Source organism: Dermacentor silvarum, chromosome 10 (genome assembly GCF_013339745.2).
Source record: "Dermacentor silvarum isolate Dsil-2018 chromosome 10, BIME_Dsil_1.4, whole genome shotgun sequence".
NCBI lineage: Eukaryota > Metazoa > Arthropoda > Arachnida > Ixodida > Ixodidae > Dermacentor > Dermacentor silvarum.
The window spans coordinates 6,577,520-6,598,336 of record NC_051163.1 but is presented as its reverse complement, the minus strand read 5'-3'; the positions used below and the strand labels follow the sequence as shown (position 1 = coordinate 6,598,336).

The window sequence follows — 20,817 nt, the reverse complement described above, 5'->3', positions numbered from 1 at the left end:
AAAAGCGACGTCTGTGACGTGTTTTCGGCTCTTAACATGTTTTCCTTTGCATTCAACCAACAAAAGCATAGCCTTTAAGATCCGCAATTTAGCTCCAGAGGGCGCCACAATATGGAGCGTGGTTTTGGACACTACGATTTTTCTCCACTGCTTTCATATCGTGACGATCGTGCGGCGCTTTGACCGCATGGCGGCAGCCAGGGGTAGAAAGTATTTCTCATGCACGTGCGCGTGATGGTTGGCGTAAAGTTAATCGCGTGAAACGTGTGCTTCTCTTAGCATTGGGCCAAGGAGGCGTTGATTGGGCTCACCCGCTCTGTAGGACCATAGAGTAACATACGGATGTATGGTAGGACTCTCTTTCGCCCATGCGACGTTCAGTGCTCATTCTACCAATGGCTGCTGTTGAGAAATGCGTACTGGACAACCCGTTCCGTCCCGCATCTACTTCAAATGGAGACGCGTCGCCGGGTCCCTGCGTTGTCGGCGACGGCTGCTTCGGGATCCCTGCTCTGTCAAACGGCGTCGACGGAGAATCTTCTCGGCAACAGCGCGCTGGCACCGTCCAAAGGGGATTCAAGCGACCTTTACCGGCGTGGGACTTCTGCTGCGGCAACTGCGATCAAGGCTTCGCAAGCCAGGCGGAGCTCTCCGTCCACTGCGCTGAGCACGTTTCATGTCCGAGGGATGACTGCGACTTTGCGGCCAGCCCGGCGGTCGTAGCGCTCCACGAAAAGCTGCAGCACGACAGCACGTTTATTCGGCGCACTGCCTCCGTCGGCACCGACGAAGACCTGGAAGAGTGGCGTCGCCAACGCCGGCTGCGCTATCCGACGTTGCGGAACATCGAGGCAAAGAAGGCGGCCGAGGCGGAGCGGCAGGCGCGCCACGAAATCATCCGTGACGACGCCCGCGGCCGACGCCGCCAGCGTAACAACAAGCGTCGCCAGCGCGCACGCCGACGCGCCTCACCGCACAGTCGCACTCCTCGGCCACAGCAACCGCCGTGTCAGCGGGCACCTTCACCTGTCAAGGAAGAGCTCTCACCGTGCGAAGATTTGCAAGACAAGCCACCGCCGGACCAGATTACGGATTCGGACTCCGACAGCGAGCAGCGTAGCGCGAAAGCAGCGGACCCACCCGCGTCTCCACCTTTGGTGAGCGGTGCTTTGGCTTCGCTCATGGCCTGCTACAACAGTGGAAGCGACGACGACGAACCGCCCAGCGAGGAACCGCTAGGGCAACCGATGCAGCGGGAGGCGGCGCCGCAGGAGCAGCCACCTCCGCCGACCGAAGTCGTGTCAGCGAAACCAGCCGGCCCTGTAGCGCGAGGAAAGACGACGCCACCACCGCGAAAGACATGCTGGCCCCCCCGGAGGAAGTTGACGCTCTTGGAGCGACTACTGGCACCCGAAGTGCGCCATGAACGCAACGTGATACTGCAGTGTGTGCACTACGTCGTCGACAATGACTTCTTTGGTCAGGCAGGGCCCAAGAAGGACATGAGCGACTAGCTTGGAACCACTGCAGTGCTCAGCCACCAAGTGGAGCGCATGCAACAACTCGGGGTTTTCTAAACAGGGGCATACTTTTGGCCTATATGCACTGCACGTGCAGTGTGGTAATACAGTGCATGCCACCACGATCTTGGAGAATTTATTCTTCTGGGCTCCCCGCAGCGGTGGCTCAGTGGATAAGGCGTTGCGCTGCTGAGCGGGATCGAATACCGGCCGCGGTGGCCGCATTTCGATGGAGGCGAAATGCAAAAACGCCTATGTGCTTGCATTGTAGTGCACGTTAAAGAACCCCAGGTGGTCAAAATAAATCTGGAGCCCTCCACTACGGCGTGCCTCATAATCACAACCGGTTTTGGCATGTAAAACCCCAGAAAGAAGAACCCTGAAATGCAAGTGTAAACCTGCAGCTGTAGGTTGTGAACAGAGTTGTAGCAAATGACTTCTTTTTTCCTAAAAGGAGCACAGGTAGCATGGTGCTCCCACTGCACACAGTGATGCGAGTGACAGACAGACAATAAGACCAGTTTTGCCAAACAAGAAAAACACTTGTGGGTTTTTATTTGTGTTCAGTGCCCTTGGTGGATTCAGCCGCACAATAGAAAAATAACAGCAAAGCTTCCAACATAGTCAGTATAAAGCCCCATACATTAAAACAGCATGGAGGAACACAAGGCCAACAACAACATGGACCCGCCACAGGCAGTGGTGGCAGGTCGAATTGAGGGAGCATGGCATTCATTTTCCTTCTTGGTAAGGGCGGGGAGGGGGGTTCCTGCACTGACCACACCGGGTCTCTGAGCAAAGAGTGGGCAGCTACCTTGTGGGAGTTTTGTTCGTTGTTTGTGAGTGCCCCACTGCATGCAGCCGACACAAAAATATCACACGTGATTGGCTTTGCCAGACAGGGAGGAGAGTGCTAGCCTTTGCATATGAACAAAAAGATGGTGTCTGCCCCAGTGCAGTGGCTGTGACTATAGTTCACAGATAATGTACACCTAACAAGCCAAACAAGATGAGTTGGCACACATTTTTCTCATGAACCTACATTATATTGCCAATAAGGCAGCTTGCACGTGACATCACAAACGTCATATTCATGAACTATCTGCTACCCCCATTGAGCTGCCCGAGATGTGCAGATTGGACCAATGTGTCTTTTTTTCGTTTGAGCCATGTTGGTTTCCTTTCTAGCTATGTGCTACATTAGGGTGGGTGTCCAACTTTCCCTCCACTTAAAGGTGCGCTGAAACACTTTTCTAATTAATCATAGAATGACATCACTTAAATTATGTCGCCTCACGATTCGCCAGTCGCAAACATTTTTAGAGTCCTTCGAGCAAAAGTGAAGTTAGATGTAGTTAGCAGACCAATGAGCAGATTTCCCTTTCATTTCCACTAGCGTGCTGGAAATGGGCGACTGCAAGAGGTCGCAAGGGAGCAATGCCCCACTGGCCCAGCCCAAAGGTTGAGTCTTGGCAGCAAGACAACCGTAGTATCTACGCTACACTTCCGAGGCCACACGCAGTAACACACAAATGTCATGTGTAGACGGGCAGTACAATGATGAAATGGTTTTTCTGTCTTTGCGATCACGGACATATATATATTTTTATTTATATAACTCAAATGAGCAATAATCGCAGTACTGAGAATGTCCTTACAAGCACAAAATCACCCAATAGCTGTTGTGGGCTCCGCTGTACGATGACATTGCGAATGAGAGAGCAAGCAATTTTTTCACTACTTTTGACATAAGATTGTAAATTCCCTGTTGCATTCAATGCAATAATATATGGCTCACGTGTTCACAGGAGCCTCGTTAACAGCTAGGCAACATTTTCTTACTATGTTCAAAAAGAGTTTCAGGGGCCGTTTAGTGCATTTTCCTAGAACTTGTCTCTAACTAGCCTTCAGCCAATTATTGTCAACAATTGATTCTCTCTCATGGTCAGCTCAGTTGGCATGGCAACTTTCACGAAAAGGTGGTGGTGCTGGGTTTCTATCTTCAAACCATGATGAATTTTTCTTTCAGCTGTCAGCTTTCTTTGCTGAGGAAACGGTATGGGTTTCCATTTTAGCCCTATGCTACATTCAGGTGGATGCCAATTTTTTTCCTTTTATCAGATCGAAAAGCAGCCATCATGCTAGTGGTTTTCCAATATGGCAGCAATGGCAATGTCCGTGCAAGCTATCTACAGACGACTTGTGCTTATCCGATTACATCACAAGTTGCTCTGTCTGAAAACATTCAAATTTTCAAAACTGCCCCCTGATCTGATCTGCTCATGTCTCTAGAAAGGCTGTGCTAAACTGTGATCAGCGCTCCAATGTGATGTCTGTGAAACACGCAAGCCATCTACCGTGAAAATGTATCCTCTACTATGAAATAATTTTTTACAGGTCTGACAAGCGAGTACCTTTGGCTTGCTTTCTAATGTTGGCACATTGTAGCACTGTCTCCTAGTCTGATAGATCTCTCTGTCACTGGGGTAGACGGCACATCAGCTGTCTGCAGGAGTGGCACGCCTCTGCTCCCTTTGTTCGACCCACTGAGCATATTCAACATAACTGTAACTCGTCGCAACTTGCATATGGCTGAAGGCAAAGGCACAAGAATGCAAAATTGAGCTTCGGTCATTGCACCAGCTGTGGAAACACTGGCCAAAGCTACACACCCTTCCAAGACTCTTTTGGATTGCCATCAAAGTACAAAGGGAAGGCACCTTGGCCTTTTTTTTGTGCTTCTCATGATCAAGATAGTGAATCAATCATACACTGAGGTGCTTATGTGCCTCAGGTGAATGCAGCAGATTATGGTTTCCCCACAAATCTTGGTTGACATCAGCAAGGTTTTGACAGCCTAGTGCTTGAAGCGTTGCATGGACAGGTGCTAGCCTTCCTTCCTCACTTTTTGTTAGAAGGCCCCTCAAGGTTGAACAGCACTTTGAGCAGGAGCTTCGCAGTCCTAGTTGTGTTAATCTTGATGATGTGTTGGCAACAGCAGGTGCCTGCGAAAGTTTTTGCATGGTCTATTCGATTGACAGCAGCCCAAAAGAATTTGCAATGAAGCATACGAATTGCGTACCTGTGCCTCAACCTCCGGCCGGCCACACAAGCGACAACAAAGTGTATTGTGTGTGTGTGTTTGTGTGCAGTCACAACGAGACCAGCCCCGTGACCTGGCGCTGCTGCAGCCAGCCTAGTGGATTGGGGGCGGGCGCCTCTGCTCTAACATTTTGAGAGTGGACCAGCTCTACGTGAAAGACTGTGCTGGCTACTTGTCTACAGTGTGGCGCTGCTGCTTTTGGCACTCAGGAGGCCCCACCCTGGGAGGCAGAGCCCGGCCCGGGCTTGACATGATTCTTGAGCATGTAGCTGGTGACCTGGTCGGGGATCTCGGCCAGCACCTCCTTGGCGAGCCGCATTTGGTTACTCTGCCAAGGCCCGCCCTGGAGGAACTTGCGGAAGGGCACAAACTGCACAATGTCCCGCTCGGCCGCACGGCCCCGCGAGCTCACTCGCACCACGTCTCCGTCCAACACCTCCATGGCTGCAATAACACAACACAGGTGGCCATGGAGACAGGCATCTTTTGCACTATGGCACATGTGCGAAGATTCACTATGGTGGCTGTGCAGCTGCTGAGCACAGGTTTTGAATTATTACCGGAGCAACTGTGTTTGACAGGGATGCCGTACACAAGATTTCGCCACTTGTTAAAGAATGCCATGTTGTTAAACTTACTGTGCAGCCTTCGCCTATGCCATTTAGTGGTTCAGGACACAGAGCCCAGACAACCTCATTGATGTGGTGCTATTCCAAGAACACTGCAGAATGGATGCATGCAGCTGGGCTTACCTGAGAAGTCGGCATTGCCCACACCAACAATGATGATGGACATTGGCAGGGAGGAGGCCTGCACAATTGCCTCCAGAGTCTGCGGCATGTCGCTGATGACCCCGTCCGTGATGATGAGCAGCACAAAGTAGCTCGTGCCGTCACGGTACGTCCTCGCAAACCTGCGTGGCAGTGACAACCAAATTGCCATTTCAGCTTTGTTCTCAACGAGGCTGGTAGCAAAACCCATATGTGAATGCTGCTCATCATGAATCATACATATGCGCAGAACAACATGAGATGTGCATTTTCTCAATGAAGAAATTGCTGGCATTCTTCTGCAGGCAAGTATTAAACTTGGAGCACAATGTATCATTTTTATGCTCCAAGGAAAAATCCACACACACTTTAAAGTGACGCAGCATGTGCTCAGTGCTTAACCTTACTTTCATTGAATACCATTGTGCCTGTATCATTAAAGGCAATATTTGCAGCTAAAAGTACTAAGATCCATGTTGAACATAAGAAAATGTGACCCGTATTTTACTTGTAAAATGCATTAAATGTTTTCCTGGATTCATTGCGCAACTGCAGTGGATGAAATGTTAGGAAAAAAACATAGGGCATGTTTACTGCAGTGTATCTTCAGATGATAAAACACACCACAAATTTGGATGCCTAGCAGCTTCTTCAAACAACTCAATACATAGTTTTCACGTGACTTCACATCCGTCGTCTGAATTGGCCGTCCGCCATTGCTGGGTACCTCGCTGTGTGCCGCTCTATGTTTGCTGTTCGCTTCGACAAACACGCGCCCCACGTTTATGGTCCTAGGAGCTGCTCAATGGCAAAAGTTAGTAGCCCCGAATTTCGCCCATCGTACATGGGCGGGTTTATCCTGGCAACGCGTGCTCGCCATAAATCAAAGATAGAAATGTGCGAGGGCGTGCATGGACTCGTACAAACTGTGCGTCGGTGCGGATGCGACTTCAGACCCCAAGGCGCTGGCCGACATAACGCACATAGATATGATTATATGTACCTGGCGCTTACTGCGACCTGCGTCAGTCTGCAAGAAATGAAGGCCTGCAAATCACTGTGGGTTTAAAATTATTTTGTGTGAGAAACACATCAGTGAAGCGCCGGCCGACGGGTCTTGTCGCCATCCCCAGCGAAATAAATGAAAGCAAGTTTCTTTGCGTGCGGCAGTAAAAACATTCTTACCTCGTTGCTCCAAATCCACTAATGTCCCTACTTGCTGCACAAGTTCAACCATGCATGCACATAATTTCTGTTTGTGTATGCGTGCGTGTGTGAAACACAAGCTGGTGAAACACAACACTGGTGGTGGCAATGTCGTTTCTGTGCACTGTTATATCTCGAAATAAATATTTTGTTTGATGAAGCACAAGCGGCCTCAAAAATGTAAGCATTCAGCGACATTCCGTACTTACCGTGTGTTTGTGCATGCCTGCAGCGGCTGCACATGAGGCACTTGATCTTACCTTTCTTTTTTTTTGACGAGCACAAATTTTGCGCATTGGTTTTGATTTGTAGTAGGGCAGCGCAAGGGCCGAAGAAAACGAGATAACAAACACGATGCTCATGTCATGTAGGTGAACTCACCTTTTTTTTTTTTTTTGTGCTACTGAATTTTTTAGTTCATGCACTGACTTCATTGCTTAAATCTGAAAAGGAGTCATTCGGGCTGTGGAAATTATTTCAATTTATCCCGTTTCCGGGCTAGCCGACGAGCATTTACTTTTTTCCGACAGAACTACGCGTTAGAGTTGTTCTGTTATGACGTTTGGTAAAAAGTACAGACATATGTAATATATATATGCCTGGTACTGCGTAGTTTGGCTTCTTGGCAGTGGTACTTATTGTGCGGCAACCAAAAATTGCACAGATTGACATTATCACGACGCGATACGGAACCTCGGATCAACAACAACGCATGCAGCGCGAGCTGCCGAGTACGCCACAGGGACCCCGCAATGGCGGACACTCGTGCGGAGCGGACTGGAAGTGACGCGCGTGCAAACTATGTATAAATCATGCATGTTACTGTGTGGCTTAACCCTTTCAGTACGAGACATATAAATACCCTCAAAAATGTTTATTTTCTATCCAAATGTGCAAAACACATCAAGAATAAGCATAATCAACAAAAAGAAAAAAATATTTTGCAGAAATTTTTTTGCAGGAAAGTGGAAGTGGGCTTCCCCAAGCCACCTAAGGCTTCGTTTTCAATTTGTATAGGCAGCTCTCACTATATGTGAACCATGGGTGTACATTTCATTTGCTTTACATCACATGTGTGACACCACTGCAGCTGGATATCTTTGCATCGGCCTGTCTCCCCCTCTGACCTTTTGCTTTCAAAAGATAGAGCCAGACTGCCAAACTTCTTCCTCGTCCAGTGTTCCTGCTCTAAACCAACAAATGACGCTGCCTGTCATTCAGTGTTGGCCAAAGACATTTAGCCAGGAACTTCGTACTTGACATTGAAACTTGGCAAGAAAAAAAATTTTTTGTGGTGTGTTGCAACACTGGTGTTCTAGTCTAGGCAACACTCGTAAATAAAGGGTTAAGCATCGAAAGCACAAAACGCATGTGCCCTGGCAACACAGTGAAATCATGCTGGTAGCAAGTTTTCATTGACAGCTCTCTTGCCGCCTTCTCTCATCATGTAGCATGTGACCACACGCTTGCTTGCTATTTGTTTACAAAGCAATCGTAACAATGGCTTGGCCGTGCAACTAAGTTGGCAGTACGCAATCATAGTGTGTGCAACAAAAGTTCCTGTGTTGTAGGGTGAAAATCTCAGCGCATAACCTTCGTTCATGAGGATTTTTTTTTGAAAGAGTGGACCTTACTTTGCCACGTGGTTGATGACCGGTGCAAAGTTCGTGGGCCCGTACAGCTGCACGGACCGCAGGGTCCTCCGGTAGGCCTCCAGGACACCTTCGATGCCCACACAGTACGGGTCCGTCGGGTGGCCATTGAGGAAGAACTCGTGCGACACGGTCCCGTCGGGTGGCAGCCTTGCACCGAAGCCCAGTGCAGGGAACATCTTGTCGAAGTCGTAATCCTGGATCACCTCGCCAACTGCCTGGATGGCCATCATGTATGCATTCGGCTGCGATGGGTCCAGGAAGTGCAAGGATGCAGGATCTCGGGGGTCCCCGTTTGATGCAGTGAAATCCACGGCCACAGTGAAGTGCATCTGCAGGCTGCCCAATCAGACAGGTTGTGCCTCTCCCATCTTTCTCACTGCTGCAGTCCTCAACATTCAGTGCTGGGACTGTGCAAAGCCAGTCTGAGCAGCATCTCTGCCTACATGAGGTCACACCCTCCTGTATTTTTACTATGCCTACCCAGTGGTGCCATAATGGAGGGAGAAGGGGCATGCCACTTTCCCACATGTGGGCCACAGTTGATGAGCCGTGGTTTGGCCGGCATTCTTTCAGCGCATGTTGCCCCTGAGCTGCATGCAGAAGCAAGGGAGTGGCGGCAACGCACGGCGTAAGTTGTCCATGCTGTAGCAGCAATAGGAATATCTCTAGGAAGGTGGCACCACTGCAGTGGACCGCTGGCTCCCATGCATCTTGGAGCAACAGGGCAGGTGGTGTAAATATACAGGAGGCTAAGGTGACATGAATACCGAGCATTCATGAGTGGGCAAATACAACCGTGACTTACACCTGCACTGGCCTGCAGGGATGATAAAGATAGTTATGATACAGAGGCTGCAAGGTGCACTGGAAAAAAGAAAAAAAAAAAAAAAAACAGAAGCCATGCACTATGCTGCCAGAACCAGTATAGCTATTGTGAGATGCCTGGCACGTTACATTCTACTCACTATTTTGTGCAATCGAGACTTATGACACACCTATTAGTTCATGCTAGGTTCGCAATGACGAGAACTACGATGATCACACCCTTACATTACGGGTGACTTGAGATAACTGTTCCCTGCCTAGTAGTCAAACTTGGGCTGCAACCACAAGGAATTACAGAAGAGCACTGAGTTGCTATACTCCTACTTGTGCAAACTTGGTGTACTATAGCATGTTTGAATGACACATGATGACACTGTCGCTCCAGCACTCAGACAGGCGTGTAAGCCTCGGTGTACTATTTGGGGCCTGTGAAGCATGGAGATCATGCTCTGGTTGCTTTTTTGAGGCACACAACTTTGCCATTTTAGGTATTCAGAGCTCTTTGGAGGCAACCAAACATGCGCAAGGAAATACGAAGTAACGGCAAATGGCATTTCTACACATGCACACAATGCTCAATGGAGATACCTTGAAACCTGTTAATCGAAGTCACAACTGTAGGTAGGTAATTCAGCCTATGGGATAAAAACACCAAATATAAGGTGGCCTCGGGAATCAGAAGTTCAGCTTAACAAAATACACTGAACTGGTGGGAAAGATACGGAGATGCGGGAACTGTTCAGCATATCACGTTCTAGTTGCTAAATTACTATTCTGGATGTATGAACAGCACAAAGAAAACCCAACATATTTCTCCCTGTTTTCCATTGTGTTTCAAACATCTTTGCCTTTTTTATTTTAATAGTTTGTATATACAAAGTGTAACACCAGTAAACCCAAATTCAAAGCTTTCGAACTAATTAATTCCAAGGTATTACTGAACACGAATTATTATTCTGAGCAAGAGGCATTCGTTAAGTAGAAGTCACTCACCCGCCACGAATGTAGTCAAGAAAGGTGGCTTCTTCACGGATTCCAAAGGACATCAATTTCACCTGCAGGCATGTGGTATACACAATCAACAGGCTGCCAGTACTTGTAAATAACATATGGTACTTACCACACCTGAATTTTTGTACTTCTTCTTCTTGGCCTGCTTCTTCTTGTTGATGAGCTGCAACATGAAACAACAATGAGCACCTCACCAGCCAGCATTCATGATTCTGTCTCTGCAGGTTCATTGTATGGTCTCATGGTAAAATACACAACACATTCTGAGAATATCCAACAGAACATTGTGCGGGCAAGATGAAATTTTTGCATGTTGGCAATGAAAACATGTGTTCACTGTAGTCTGGAGAAGATGTTGAGGCTTCTGCTCTACAATTTCCTATTTTTACAATGCTAATAAATCAATCAAAAGCACTGTGCCTTTTTCCTTCTCTTTTGGGCACTGAAAATAATTTAATTTGCTATATAATGAAGTCAGCGACAAGCACAACAAAACAATCACTTACTACTGGTCAATCCAATTTTGTTTACATACTCTTTCTCCTCTTCAGCTTAGAACCTTGCATTTGGGCAGAGTCACAGTTGGCTGTGGGTCATTGCACTGCAGTTTCACACAATGTCGCGTAAGAGAGCTAGTGCTCACTGCGCTTGAGCGCAGGAGTTAAGCCACTTACAGTTAGAAAGTGCATGAAAATTAAACAAGTTGAAAAGCAAGTTTCAATCATAATCACCACCAGCTGGAAAAGCATTCGAGGGCACCTGACCATTCACATGCATCAGAACATGTACCAGGCTGGTAGCTGGCAGGGGTGAGCAAAAAGAGCACTACAAATGCATTACGAGTCTTTGCTTCAATCCTACTTGACATTACATTATGGGAGAAAGAAGTGCATGCAAGGCAGCAGCACTCACCTCATACTCGTTCGCTGGACCAGGTCCCTCGGCAAGTGTGCGCACGTTGGTGTAGAACTCTCCAATGAGATCGTGGCTGCGAGACACGCTGGTATGCAACGCAGCGTGGAGGAAGGCTCAACCTCAGACTACCTAGGCGCGGCGGCCACTTACCCTCCATCAAAGTCCCAGTCATAGCAGACGACGCGGATAGTACGGTCCTCATCGCCCCCACTCAGCTGACGCATTTGGATAGCGAAGGGCCGCCATGTTGGATTCAAGCTCTTCTTGACCACTTCTGTGCGGAACACCGCTGTGTACGTGTTGTCCTCACTGATGCGGTAGAACTCTAGGAAAGGGTCTGACTTCCCAAACCAGTCCTTCTTGTCCAGTTTCTGAGCGTACCACTGCATGTCGATGACTCGCTGAAAAAAAAAAAAAATATTGACGCTACTATTCCCCACATTTTATAGGGAAAGCGGCGCAAAAAAAAAGCAACCTACAGAGTATGTGCCTAACACTAGTGCTTACTATTGACTTCAGTTGAGTCGCAACTGTGTAATGCCCACCCATTGAGGTTATTCAAAACAGGTCAGGTATTGCTAATCTTTGTGAAGCAATGGGAGCACATCTGAGATGCGTGTTTTATTAAGTTTGTCTATGCAGTGTGCTTCATACGCTAGCTGCACTTTCTCATTCCTGCTTCTGTAGAGGACAGGAGGATGTGCTTCTCTTGCAGTACATTCTTACACTCATATTATTTTGCTGTCATGCTGTGTATGCTTTCAGCATAAAATTCTGCAGACATGCTTAGCCTTCAGTGTCACTGTTTGCTGTCTCGCAGATGTTAGAAGTCTTACCTTGCAGTCGAGCACCTCCTCAACAGTCACTGGGGAAAAAAAAAAATTTTTTTTTAAATGAGGGAACTTATGCAGCAGTGACAATGTAGAAAAGCTAATCCAACTCCAGTGGTAGAGACTCACACAAAATGGTGCCGCAGTTGCCCGGGAGTCCCCTGTGAAGAAATGAAGAAGAAACAAGATGAGCTAAGCAGGGAAGCCACTTTGTAAGAAATTCCTGACAAACTTACAGTTTGCAACTTTCGCTCATATGAAATAACACTTCAAAACTGCAAGTGATGCCTAAAGCACCTGAAAAGTTTTCCAGTTAATAAAAATGCACTAGGAAAAAGAACATTTGCTAGCAGTCAGTGTACTAATTATTCACACACACTGCACAAGCAGTCTTATTCAGCTGACACATGAAATGCTGCTACCTAACTGCATGCAGTGGCACACAGTTTGATGATTTCATTGATGGAGTTCAACATCCACAAGCAACAGCTATGAGAGACACTGCAGTGAAAGAATTGATTTAGAAATCTAAGTACACGAGAGCATACTATCGCTGCGATCGTGGTGGGCGAACAGGCGGAGGTGTCTTGATTGCAGTTACTAAAAGACTCACTTCTAACTCCGTTTCCATAGAAACACCACTAGAACTTGTTTGCGTGCGCATTGTACTCGACAACAGAGATGTCATTTTTTGCACGTGCTACCGCCCTCCAACTGCTTCGACGTCATTTTGCGATGACCTTCATGACACATTAAACAAATTAGTTGTCAGATACCCTAACTCGCCGCTTTTTCTTCTCGGGGACTTCAACTTTCCCGATATCATTTGGCATAATGACACGGCAAAGTCCCAGTCTTCTCAGAGTACCCAGTTTTTGAACACTTGTTTGGACTTCCACTTCACTCAGCTTGTACTGAAACCTACACGCGTGTCTGCCTCTTCATCTAACATTCTTGATCTGATTCTCACCACGAACCCTGATGTAGTTTCCCGAATTCATTATTTAAAATGCTTAAGTGATCACCTTGCACTCACTTTTGATATCAACACACAGACAACTGCTAAAAAAACTGCGAAGGCCATCCGCGATTACAGCAAAGCCGACTTGGCTTCCATTACCGCTGAAATGGAAACTTTCGCAGCTTCTTACATCGCTGATTGCGATCAGCGTTGTGTTGAAGAAAACTGGTGAATTTTCAAAAATAAATTGTTGTCGCTTATCGAACGCTTCGTGCCGCAGAGAACAGTCGTTTGTAAGCCTCGGTCCCCTTGGTTCAACCTCTTTTTGAAGAGACTTCGTAACAAAAAAAAGCGGCTGTTTCGTCGTGCAAAAGCTTTACGCAGTGAAGTTACTTGGTCCGCTTACTACCGCACTGAAAGTGATTACAACGCAGCTGCCGCTAGTGCGAAGCAGCATTTTTATTCTGTCACACTTCCGTCCCTTTTGCAAACCAATCCTCGTAAATTCTGGACCATAGTTAATGGTACTCCAAGTAAAATCATCCAATTAACATACCCCAATGATGAACCTGTTGCTCCTGAAGAGTGCTGTAATGTATTTAATGATGTATTTTCTTCCCATGTTACCGTGATGCCACATAGATTACCCCTTGTATCCAATTCAGGTTTCTTGCCCATGGATTCTATTTCTATTGACTGGGTTGGTGTTAGCTGCCTAATTAAGAATCAAAAAACGTCTTCCTCTGCCGGCCCTGACTGCCTGAATTCAAAAATTTTGAAGTGTACCAATGTATTTTCTGCTGTTATTTTGTCGCACATTTTCACTCAGTCATTGCAGCAGTCTGTTCTTCCATGCGACTGGTGCGTGGGAAAAGTGATTCCAGTTCACAAACAAGCATTTCATGTAAAATTCTCGAGCATATAATATATTCGCATTTGGCTGAGTTTTTAGAATCCAACTCCTTTTTCAACCCCTGTCAACATGGTTTCCGCAAGTTTTTTTCGTGTGAAACACAGCTCTTATCATATACGAACGATCTTTTTGCAATCTCTGATCTAGGTGCAGACATCGATTGCATATTTCTCGATTTTGCTAAAGCATTTGATTCTGTGTCGCATGATTTACTTCTGCTTAAGCTGACTGAACTTAACCTGGACACAAAGGTACTCGAGTGGATAAAAAATTTTCTTTCTAACCGGACGCAGTTTGTAAACGCTAATAACTGTACTTCTCGGTTTCCTAATGTACCAGCAGGTGTTCCTCAAGGCTCAGTCCTGGGTCCACTTCTCTTTTTAATCTATATTAACGATCTTCCGAACTGCGTTCTTTCTTCTTCCATAAAACTATTCGCGGATGACTGTGTTATTTACCGTAAAATTACTAATCCTTCCGATTCCCAAGAACTGCAGGACGATCTTAACCGCATAACTGAGTGGTGTTCTAATTGGTGTATGCAACTAAATTCAAATAAATGCAAGGCCATGCGCATATCTCGTAACACTGCCATTCACACGTACTTTATTAATGGTGCACCAGTGACGTCAGTTACCTCTTACAAGTATCTCGGCCTTCACATATCAAATAACCTTTCTTGACATTCGCATATTGACTATGTTACTAATAACGCTAACCGCATGCTTGGTTACTTGCGCCGTAATTTTAGCTCTGCCCCTTCCTCCTTGAAACTAACTTTATACAAAACTTTAGTTCGCTCCAAATTGGAGTATGCTTCAGCCATCTGGGATCCGACTCAGTCCTCATTAGTTTCCACTCTAGAGAGTATTCAAAACCGCAGTGCACGCTTCATCTTGTCTAATTACTCTCGCTATGCAAGAGTCTCATCAATGAAACTAACTCTTAACTTACCTGATCTTTCGTCACGCCGCAAATGTTCCCGTCCTCTCCCTTTTTCACAAAGTTTTTCATTTGAACCCCCTTTTAAAAGAAACCCTTCTTGCCCCTTCGTCTTATATTTCGTCCCGCACTGACCACAGCCTCAAAGGGGTGCCTTTGTGCCGCACAAACCGGTACAGTGACTCATTCATCCCTAGGACAAGCATGGACTGGAATCGCCTTTCCGCATCAGTCGCATTCATCACCGACCCTACCAACTTCAAGACCGCTGTTCAGAATGCCATTTGTTAATATTTTTTGTTTGTATTTTTACTGCATTATTTGTTTTTTGACTCCACTCCTTTCTGTAACGCCTTTGGGCCTTAAAAGTATGTGAAATAAATAAATAAATAAATACTTGCATTTTGCCCCATCAAAAAGGGGCTACCATGGCTGAGGATTAAACCTACGGCCTCAAGCTCACCATAACCAGTGATGCATAATTTAGTAAAATTTAGGAGGCACAGTGTAATCATGCGCAGTCATGGTGCCAATACACCTGAGAAGAGCTGATTCTTCAAATAGCCCAGGGTAGTGCCACCCCACTTGGCTGATTTTTATTTCCTTGTGTGCAGCCTAGGAGGAATGAAATGCAAATAAGGAGAAAACGTTTATTGGTGCAAGTGAGTGGAAGAATTTCAGCTTGAGACTGATACTACATGTTTAGCAGCAGCTTACAGACATACCACAAATCAGGGTGCCTTATTATCCCAAGTCATTGCCACCCACTCAGCAAGGGGTGGATGGGAAGTGTGTCACTGCAATGTCATAACCTCATAGGTTGAGCATGAAGTTTGTTAAGCAAACTGCTTTACAAACATTTTCCAGCGGCATGTGCTTAATACATGTCACTGACAAACATTCACCTTTGCAAAGAGCAGAGACAAGTAAACAGTAATATACCACCAGCAGCTACTGAAGCCACTCCAATGTACATGGTTAAGCTGTGACACAGTATATTCTGTCGGTCTTTGTGAAGGCAGGCTCGGGGATGGGCAATGAGTGTTCATGTGTTCATGTTTCATACTATATGTCCATTCCAGCTTCATTCTGACATTACAATAGAAATCAAAGACAAGCACCATAGAATGGGACTGAGCCAAAAAACTTACGACAGCTGGAACTTGACTTGTGTGCCCTGGTAGGCAACGAGCTCTCCCAAAGTACAGCTAGCCTGACCAAGAAAATCCTGCAACACACGTGTGGACGTTTAGTGCACTGCTGCAAGCACTCGCATACAATTTCATGTGCAACTACTTACATGATTCTGAAGGTCTACACTGGGGCTATCAATGTCATACCTAGAAAAGGAAAGGATCATCAGCACATAGAGTGCCAGCCAACCTGTGACTGTATCTTACAGTTTGAACAAAAGCTGCTGTCGTTCTTCAAAGTAGTAATCCACAAGAAACTTGGTCACGAAATCAGGGTTGAGGCAATTGTCTACAGTCTCAGTGCGTCCCACCTTAAGAGGGAGAGAAAAAAACAACAATGTAAATAATCTCAGCATGTCCACTCTGACTGCATTAACTTACCTCACGCCAATTGTCACTGTCAGATTCTTTCATAAACAGAACGCACATAGGGTCAGACTTGGAGAAAAAGTCCTTGTCTTTGAGTTGCCTGTAAAATATATAACGATACAATTTTCGGTTGCAATGTCTTAGTCTCTTCTCAAATGAGAACAATTTCTTGGTAGTTTACACAAACTAGCAAATGCTTCCCTCTGAACTCCTTCTCAATAGCTCAGGGTAATAAAAAAAATAAGTTCTTAAGTTCTCACTGTGCAAACACTAAAGCCCATATTATAGCATTATGGTACACACTGTTACAGCAGGTCACTTATAAACGCTTTTTCAACAAGAACAGTGCAACTTAATCTTCAAGGGAATGCCTAAAAGCAGGATTTGAGAAAATCTTAAGCCCGGTTTTGCTGACACAGAAATTGCAGTAAGCAGCACTGATTTTTCCCTAGCAGGCTGTCTAAGGATGTGAAGTTATAAAGGAAGTCTACACAAGAACGACGACCTGTGTGTACCAAGCAAAACGCTGCGGAGACAGCCACACATATTTGGTTAGAATGTCAGAATATGCATTCAAAAGTAAATAAAAATGTGGTCAATCTGCACGAAGACCCAGGTTTCAAACACAGTAATCAAAGAGCAATATGTAAGGAAAAGACTTTTCAAAGATGGTGGCAGGTTAGAGAAAAACGAGAGTGAAAAAACGAGAACGATGTCAAATAAAGGTTTGTACTTGGCTACAGAATGATGTAATCATGCACTATTAATATACCGTGTGTTCCACGTAACTAAAACCAAACCTTAAAAAGTAGAGTGGCACACTTAAAACACCAACAACAATTTGATGTAGCAGTCTTTGTTGTCAACTGTTTTTCACAGCGGAGCTGTTTAAGGTTGAGGTTGATCCCTACAGAGCGATGGTGCTCGCAGTTTTGAGTGAAGTGGAGAGTGTGAAATGAGTAGACGAGGTGCAGAACGAGAAAGAGAGAGAGATGGACAGAGAGCTAGAGAAATCAAGAAAACAAAATAAACTTTCTTGGCAAGGCAGGATTCGAACCCGGGTACCCACGGTTCAAGGGCAAGCATCATAACCACTAGGCTATACACCCACGCTTGCAGAACATGCATTTATGAGAACCATATGATTGCGTTGTACCGGCAATTGTAACACAACTTGCTATGGGCGAGAAAAAGAGAGCGAGAGAGAAAGACAACGAAAGAGATAGAAAGAAAAGGAAACACAGATAGGAGAGGGGGAGAGAGAGGCGGGAATTGAATCCGGGTACTCGCGGTCCGAAGGCGAGCGTTATGCCCACTATGCTATACACCCACGCTTGCAGAGCTCTGCTGATTATAGATGTCACAAGCGTGGAACTGGCTTAAATTTTTGTTTCCACGACTAATGCCATGAAAGACAGTTTACTATAAGTGTTTCTGAGCAGGCCTTACAACTTTTCTAGTATGACTCATCCCCTAAATGAACTATTTAAAATTTTTCACAATTACATATAAATAATTAACTAATTGCACTTCAGAGAATAGTATGGGTAAATTAATACAATATACCGTTGGTCTATTTGTCTAAGATGTACCACTACATTTTTAAAGTTTGGATCTAGTTATGTGAAACACTCAGTAGACAACAAGGAGTGGAAATTAAAGTATGACACTACCTTAAACAGTATGCTATAGAGTGGTGCCACGTGCCAACACCTCTCTTGAAAGGGGAATTCACTCTTTAAGCTCCAACTTTAATCTTTATGCTATTTTTTTGTGTCACTACCTGTGTACTTACCGGTCAGATTTCCAGTTCCTTTCTGCCACTGGGAATCTACATTTTGCCTATACAATTAAATACTTAAGCAGCACTACTGCCCATCTGCTGTTGTCCATGTTTCAGTCTGTTCTTGCAAGATATTTTACATTGTGCTTGCTTGACATTGAAAGAGGTCCCATAGTACAGCTTCGTTTCTAGTTTTTTCATGGGCTCCTCATGTTAATGTACTTACTGTGCTTCGAGTAGGACTTCCTTGTTGGTTTATTTGGTACAAGTTAATGGCACAAAACAAGATGGCAAATAAGAGTAGACAACAGGACAGGTGCCACTAACAACTTTATTTTCTGAAGGTGGTACACGACATACATTTCCCTCCCAGTGCAAGTGTGCTCAAAATACACATCACGTGCCTCCCATTGAAAACGTTCCCGAGATACTGCATCTCAAAAACACAAGAAAGATAGCCATGTGTCACACATTTGTCTCCATTTTACTTTATAATAATACTAGAAGCATGTACTTCTTATAAAGGTGCTGTGTGTGTTGAGCATCGGCATGGTGCGCTTGCGCTACCTTCAGAAATTAAAGTTGTTAGTGGCACCTGTCTTATCTATTCTTATTTATCGTGCTGGTTTGTGCCATTTCTACCAAAGCCTCTAATCGGTTTCCTTCAAGCCCTAACTGTATTTCTTCTCTCCAGCTCTCACACAGACTGTATTTGATTTTTTTAAACATAGCACAGCATTCCCAAAGATAAGCCGCGGTACTATTACCCATTTCTACAGTCCTCTAGTTTATACAATTGTTATCACCCCATAATGCTCTGTGCTTCACTACAGCTGGATGTCTTAGTTAATTGCATTTTAATTGCTTTTTAAGTGCATGTATCTTCATGCATTCTTACACACCATTGTTCCATAATTTATCCACACTCCCAGAAATTTGTATTCATTCAGTGCTACCGCGATGGGGCGCCTCCAAAGTGTGATCAATGCACTTGCATGTGTACCTTTAATATTGGCCTGCACAGTTCATGACGTGCTATATAAAAACGTTTTGCATATGCATGCTTTCAGGCTAATCATATGTCTCCTCATAGCAGAGTTGCACTGAATCATTTTGTCTCTCGGTCACCTCTATTATTATATCACGCCCAACTTGTCGATCGCGCATAGCCCCCTTCATATGACAAACAATTATTGCAGTCACCGACATGCAACTGATCACGTTCAGCAGCCATGCGTGACCGCTTGCAGAGATTCGCTGCCTGCGCGAGCGCTACATACATACACCGGTTCGTTTGCTGATCGGGGCCGGTGCGTGCAACGTATATCCATATACGTCAGGCGTAAAATACATTCAACCAAAGCGCGTCTGATTTTCACCTATTCCAATCGCGCCCGGCCGGCACTAAAGACGTGCTCGACACTGAAATATGCCAGGTGTACGGCCAGACCACCGCGAACATTGTGGCGTTCATTACCAAGGAGACATGCGGTGTGCGAGACGCGCGCCTGCGCGCTGCCTTCCACACGACTCGAGAGCGATCATCTGTGGAGTTCGGATCAATGACGGAGATGGCGGCGCGCAATCGACCGCGAGCCGCGCAGCGTCCGCGGAATAATCGAGGCATATCGACTTGTTGGACATGCCCCAGTCGCTGCTTGCGCAGTCAGCGGTTCCACACGCCCGAAAAACGGCGCTAACGGCACATCCATTGCTGCGGTACGTCAGCGCAGCACCGCGCCGCGCCCACCTACCTGCACGAGACGCTGATCTCCACTTTGGTGACCGGCGCGCAGGCAACCGCCGGGGCGAACGGCTGAGCCGCCTTCGCCATTCGGCGGTCACTCTCTGAACCGGCAAGTGATGAGCCTTTTTGGCCGACGTTAACTCCTATGTCACCATGGTCGTCGGCCTGACGGCCTCGCACGCACCGTCAACAAGATCGCAACCACCCCATCGTGAAAGCAAAACTGGCAAAACACCCCTGCGCAAGTAGAGCTCGGTCAGCTCGCGCCGCCTGGCGGCCGAAGCTGACAGCTGCATCTTCGTTGCATCTCGGCGCGCAAGGTATCCTCCAAACACCTGTTCCTCCGGGCCATCTCTTCGCTCATCACCGTTCCACTGATTAGCGTGAGCCTGTTCGCGCAACGAGATCTGATATTTCTGGCAGAGGCTCCAAAGGTCGCTATATATATATATATATATATATATGTAAAGCGAAGCGATGTTCATGCAGTTCAGAACTTAATTTATTACCGAGAACGGGGCATTCTTGCCCAGCAGCAACATATTTCGGTAGACGCCTCCCGTTGGCTTGGAGTATATTTTTGACGAAAACTTGCACGTTTCTCGTTTCCACAGCTGTCACACGCGCCAGCGCGTCAAATAAATAAATAAATAAATAAATAAATAAATAAATAAATAAATAAATCGATCATCACGTACTAACCGCCGTCCCTTAAATTTGCAGTTATGTCCTATACGCGCCAAGAGTTGACGTCTATAAACATTCGTTTCTGCCTACAACAATTATAGAATGGAATAACCTTGACCGGCGCGTATTTGATAACACTTGTTCATTAGAAACTTTTGAAAGTTGGAACTGTGCTGCACTGATCTGTACTATAGGGTTATAGCGGAGATCAGTGCTGTGCTGCATTATTGAATGTACCTTTCCCACCCTGTAACAGCCCGGAAGGGCTAACAGTATTTAAAAATAAATAAAAAATAAAACAAATAAAGGAACATGTTATTTTCGCCTCGATTAATGCAACAGACCTGCGTCAATTGTTGGTGACACTACAAAAGTGAAAAGGGGAAC

General features: G+C 45.9%; 2 protein-coding genes across 3 annotated transcripts; one reads left to right on the top strand and one right to left on the bottom strand.

Moving 5' to 3' along the window:
• Positions 1-153: 153 nt before the first annotated feature.
• On the top strand, positions 154-1,645 carry LOC119431993 (nuclear FMR1 interacting protein 1-like). Its single transcript, XM_049657153.1, has 2 exons — positions 154-331; positions 382-1,645. Coding segments are annotated over exons 1-2 (1,134 nt in total). The 5' UTR covers positions 154-330; the 3' UTR covers positions 1,515-1,645.
• Positions 1,646-2,037: 392 nt separating this feature from the next.
• On the bottom strand, positions 2,038-20,005 carry LOC119466265 (copine-8). 2 transcript variants are annotated; one of them, XM_037726741.2, is made up of 14 exons: positions 19,751-20,005; positions 16,226-16,313; positions 16,052-16,155; positions 15,952-15,991; positions 15,803-15,879; positions 11,965-11,996; positions 11,842-11,870; positions 11,156-11,406; positions 11,003-11,078; positions 10,200-10,253; positions 10,073-10,134; positions 8,234-8,590; positions 5,376-5,536; positions 2,038-5,067 (listed from the first exon to the last, which is right to left on the bottom strand). In XM_037726741.2, exons 1-14 carry the CDS (start codon positions 19,828-19,830, stop codon positions 4,829-4,831), a joined length of 1,650 nt encoding a protein of 549 aa, XP_037582669.1. In that variant the 5' UTR covers positions 19,831-20,005; the 3' UTR covers positions 2,038-4,828. The 2 variants fall into 2 exon arrangements, with proteins under 2 accessions (XP_037582669.1, XP_037582668.1); XM_037726740.2 differs by having other exon boundaries at positions 11,003-11,090; positions 19,751-20,001.
• Between the last annotated feature and the right edge of the window lie 812 nt (positions 20,006-20,817).

Coding starts and splice junctions, on each gene's coding strand:
- LOC119466265 (XM_037726740.2), bottom strand. CDS start 19,830: ATGGCGAAGGCGGCTCAGCCGTTCGCCCCGGCGGTTGCCTGCGCGCCG. Junction 15,992..16,051: donor CAGCAGCTTTTGTTCAAACT/GTAAGATACAGT, acceptor TTCCTTTTCTAG/GTATGACATTGATAGCCCCA. Junction 10,254..11,002: donor GTCCAGCGAACGAGTATGAG/GTGAGTGCTGCT, acceptor TTCATGTTGCAG/CTCATCAACAAGAAGAAGCA.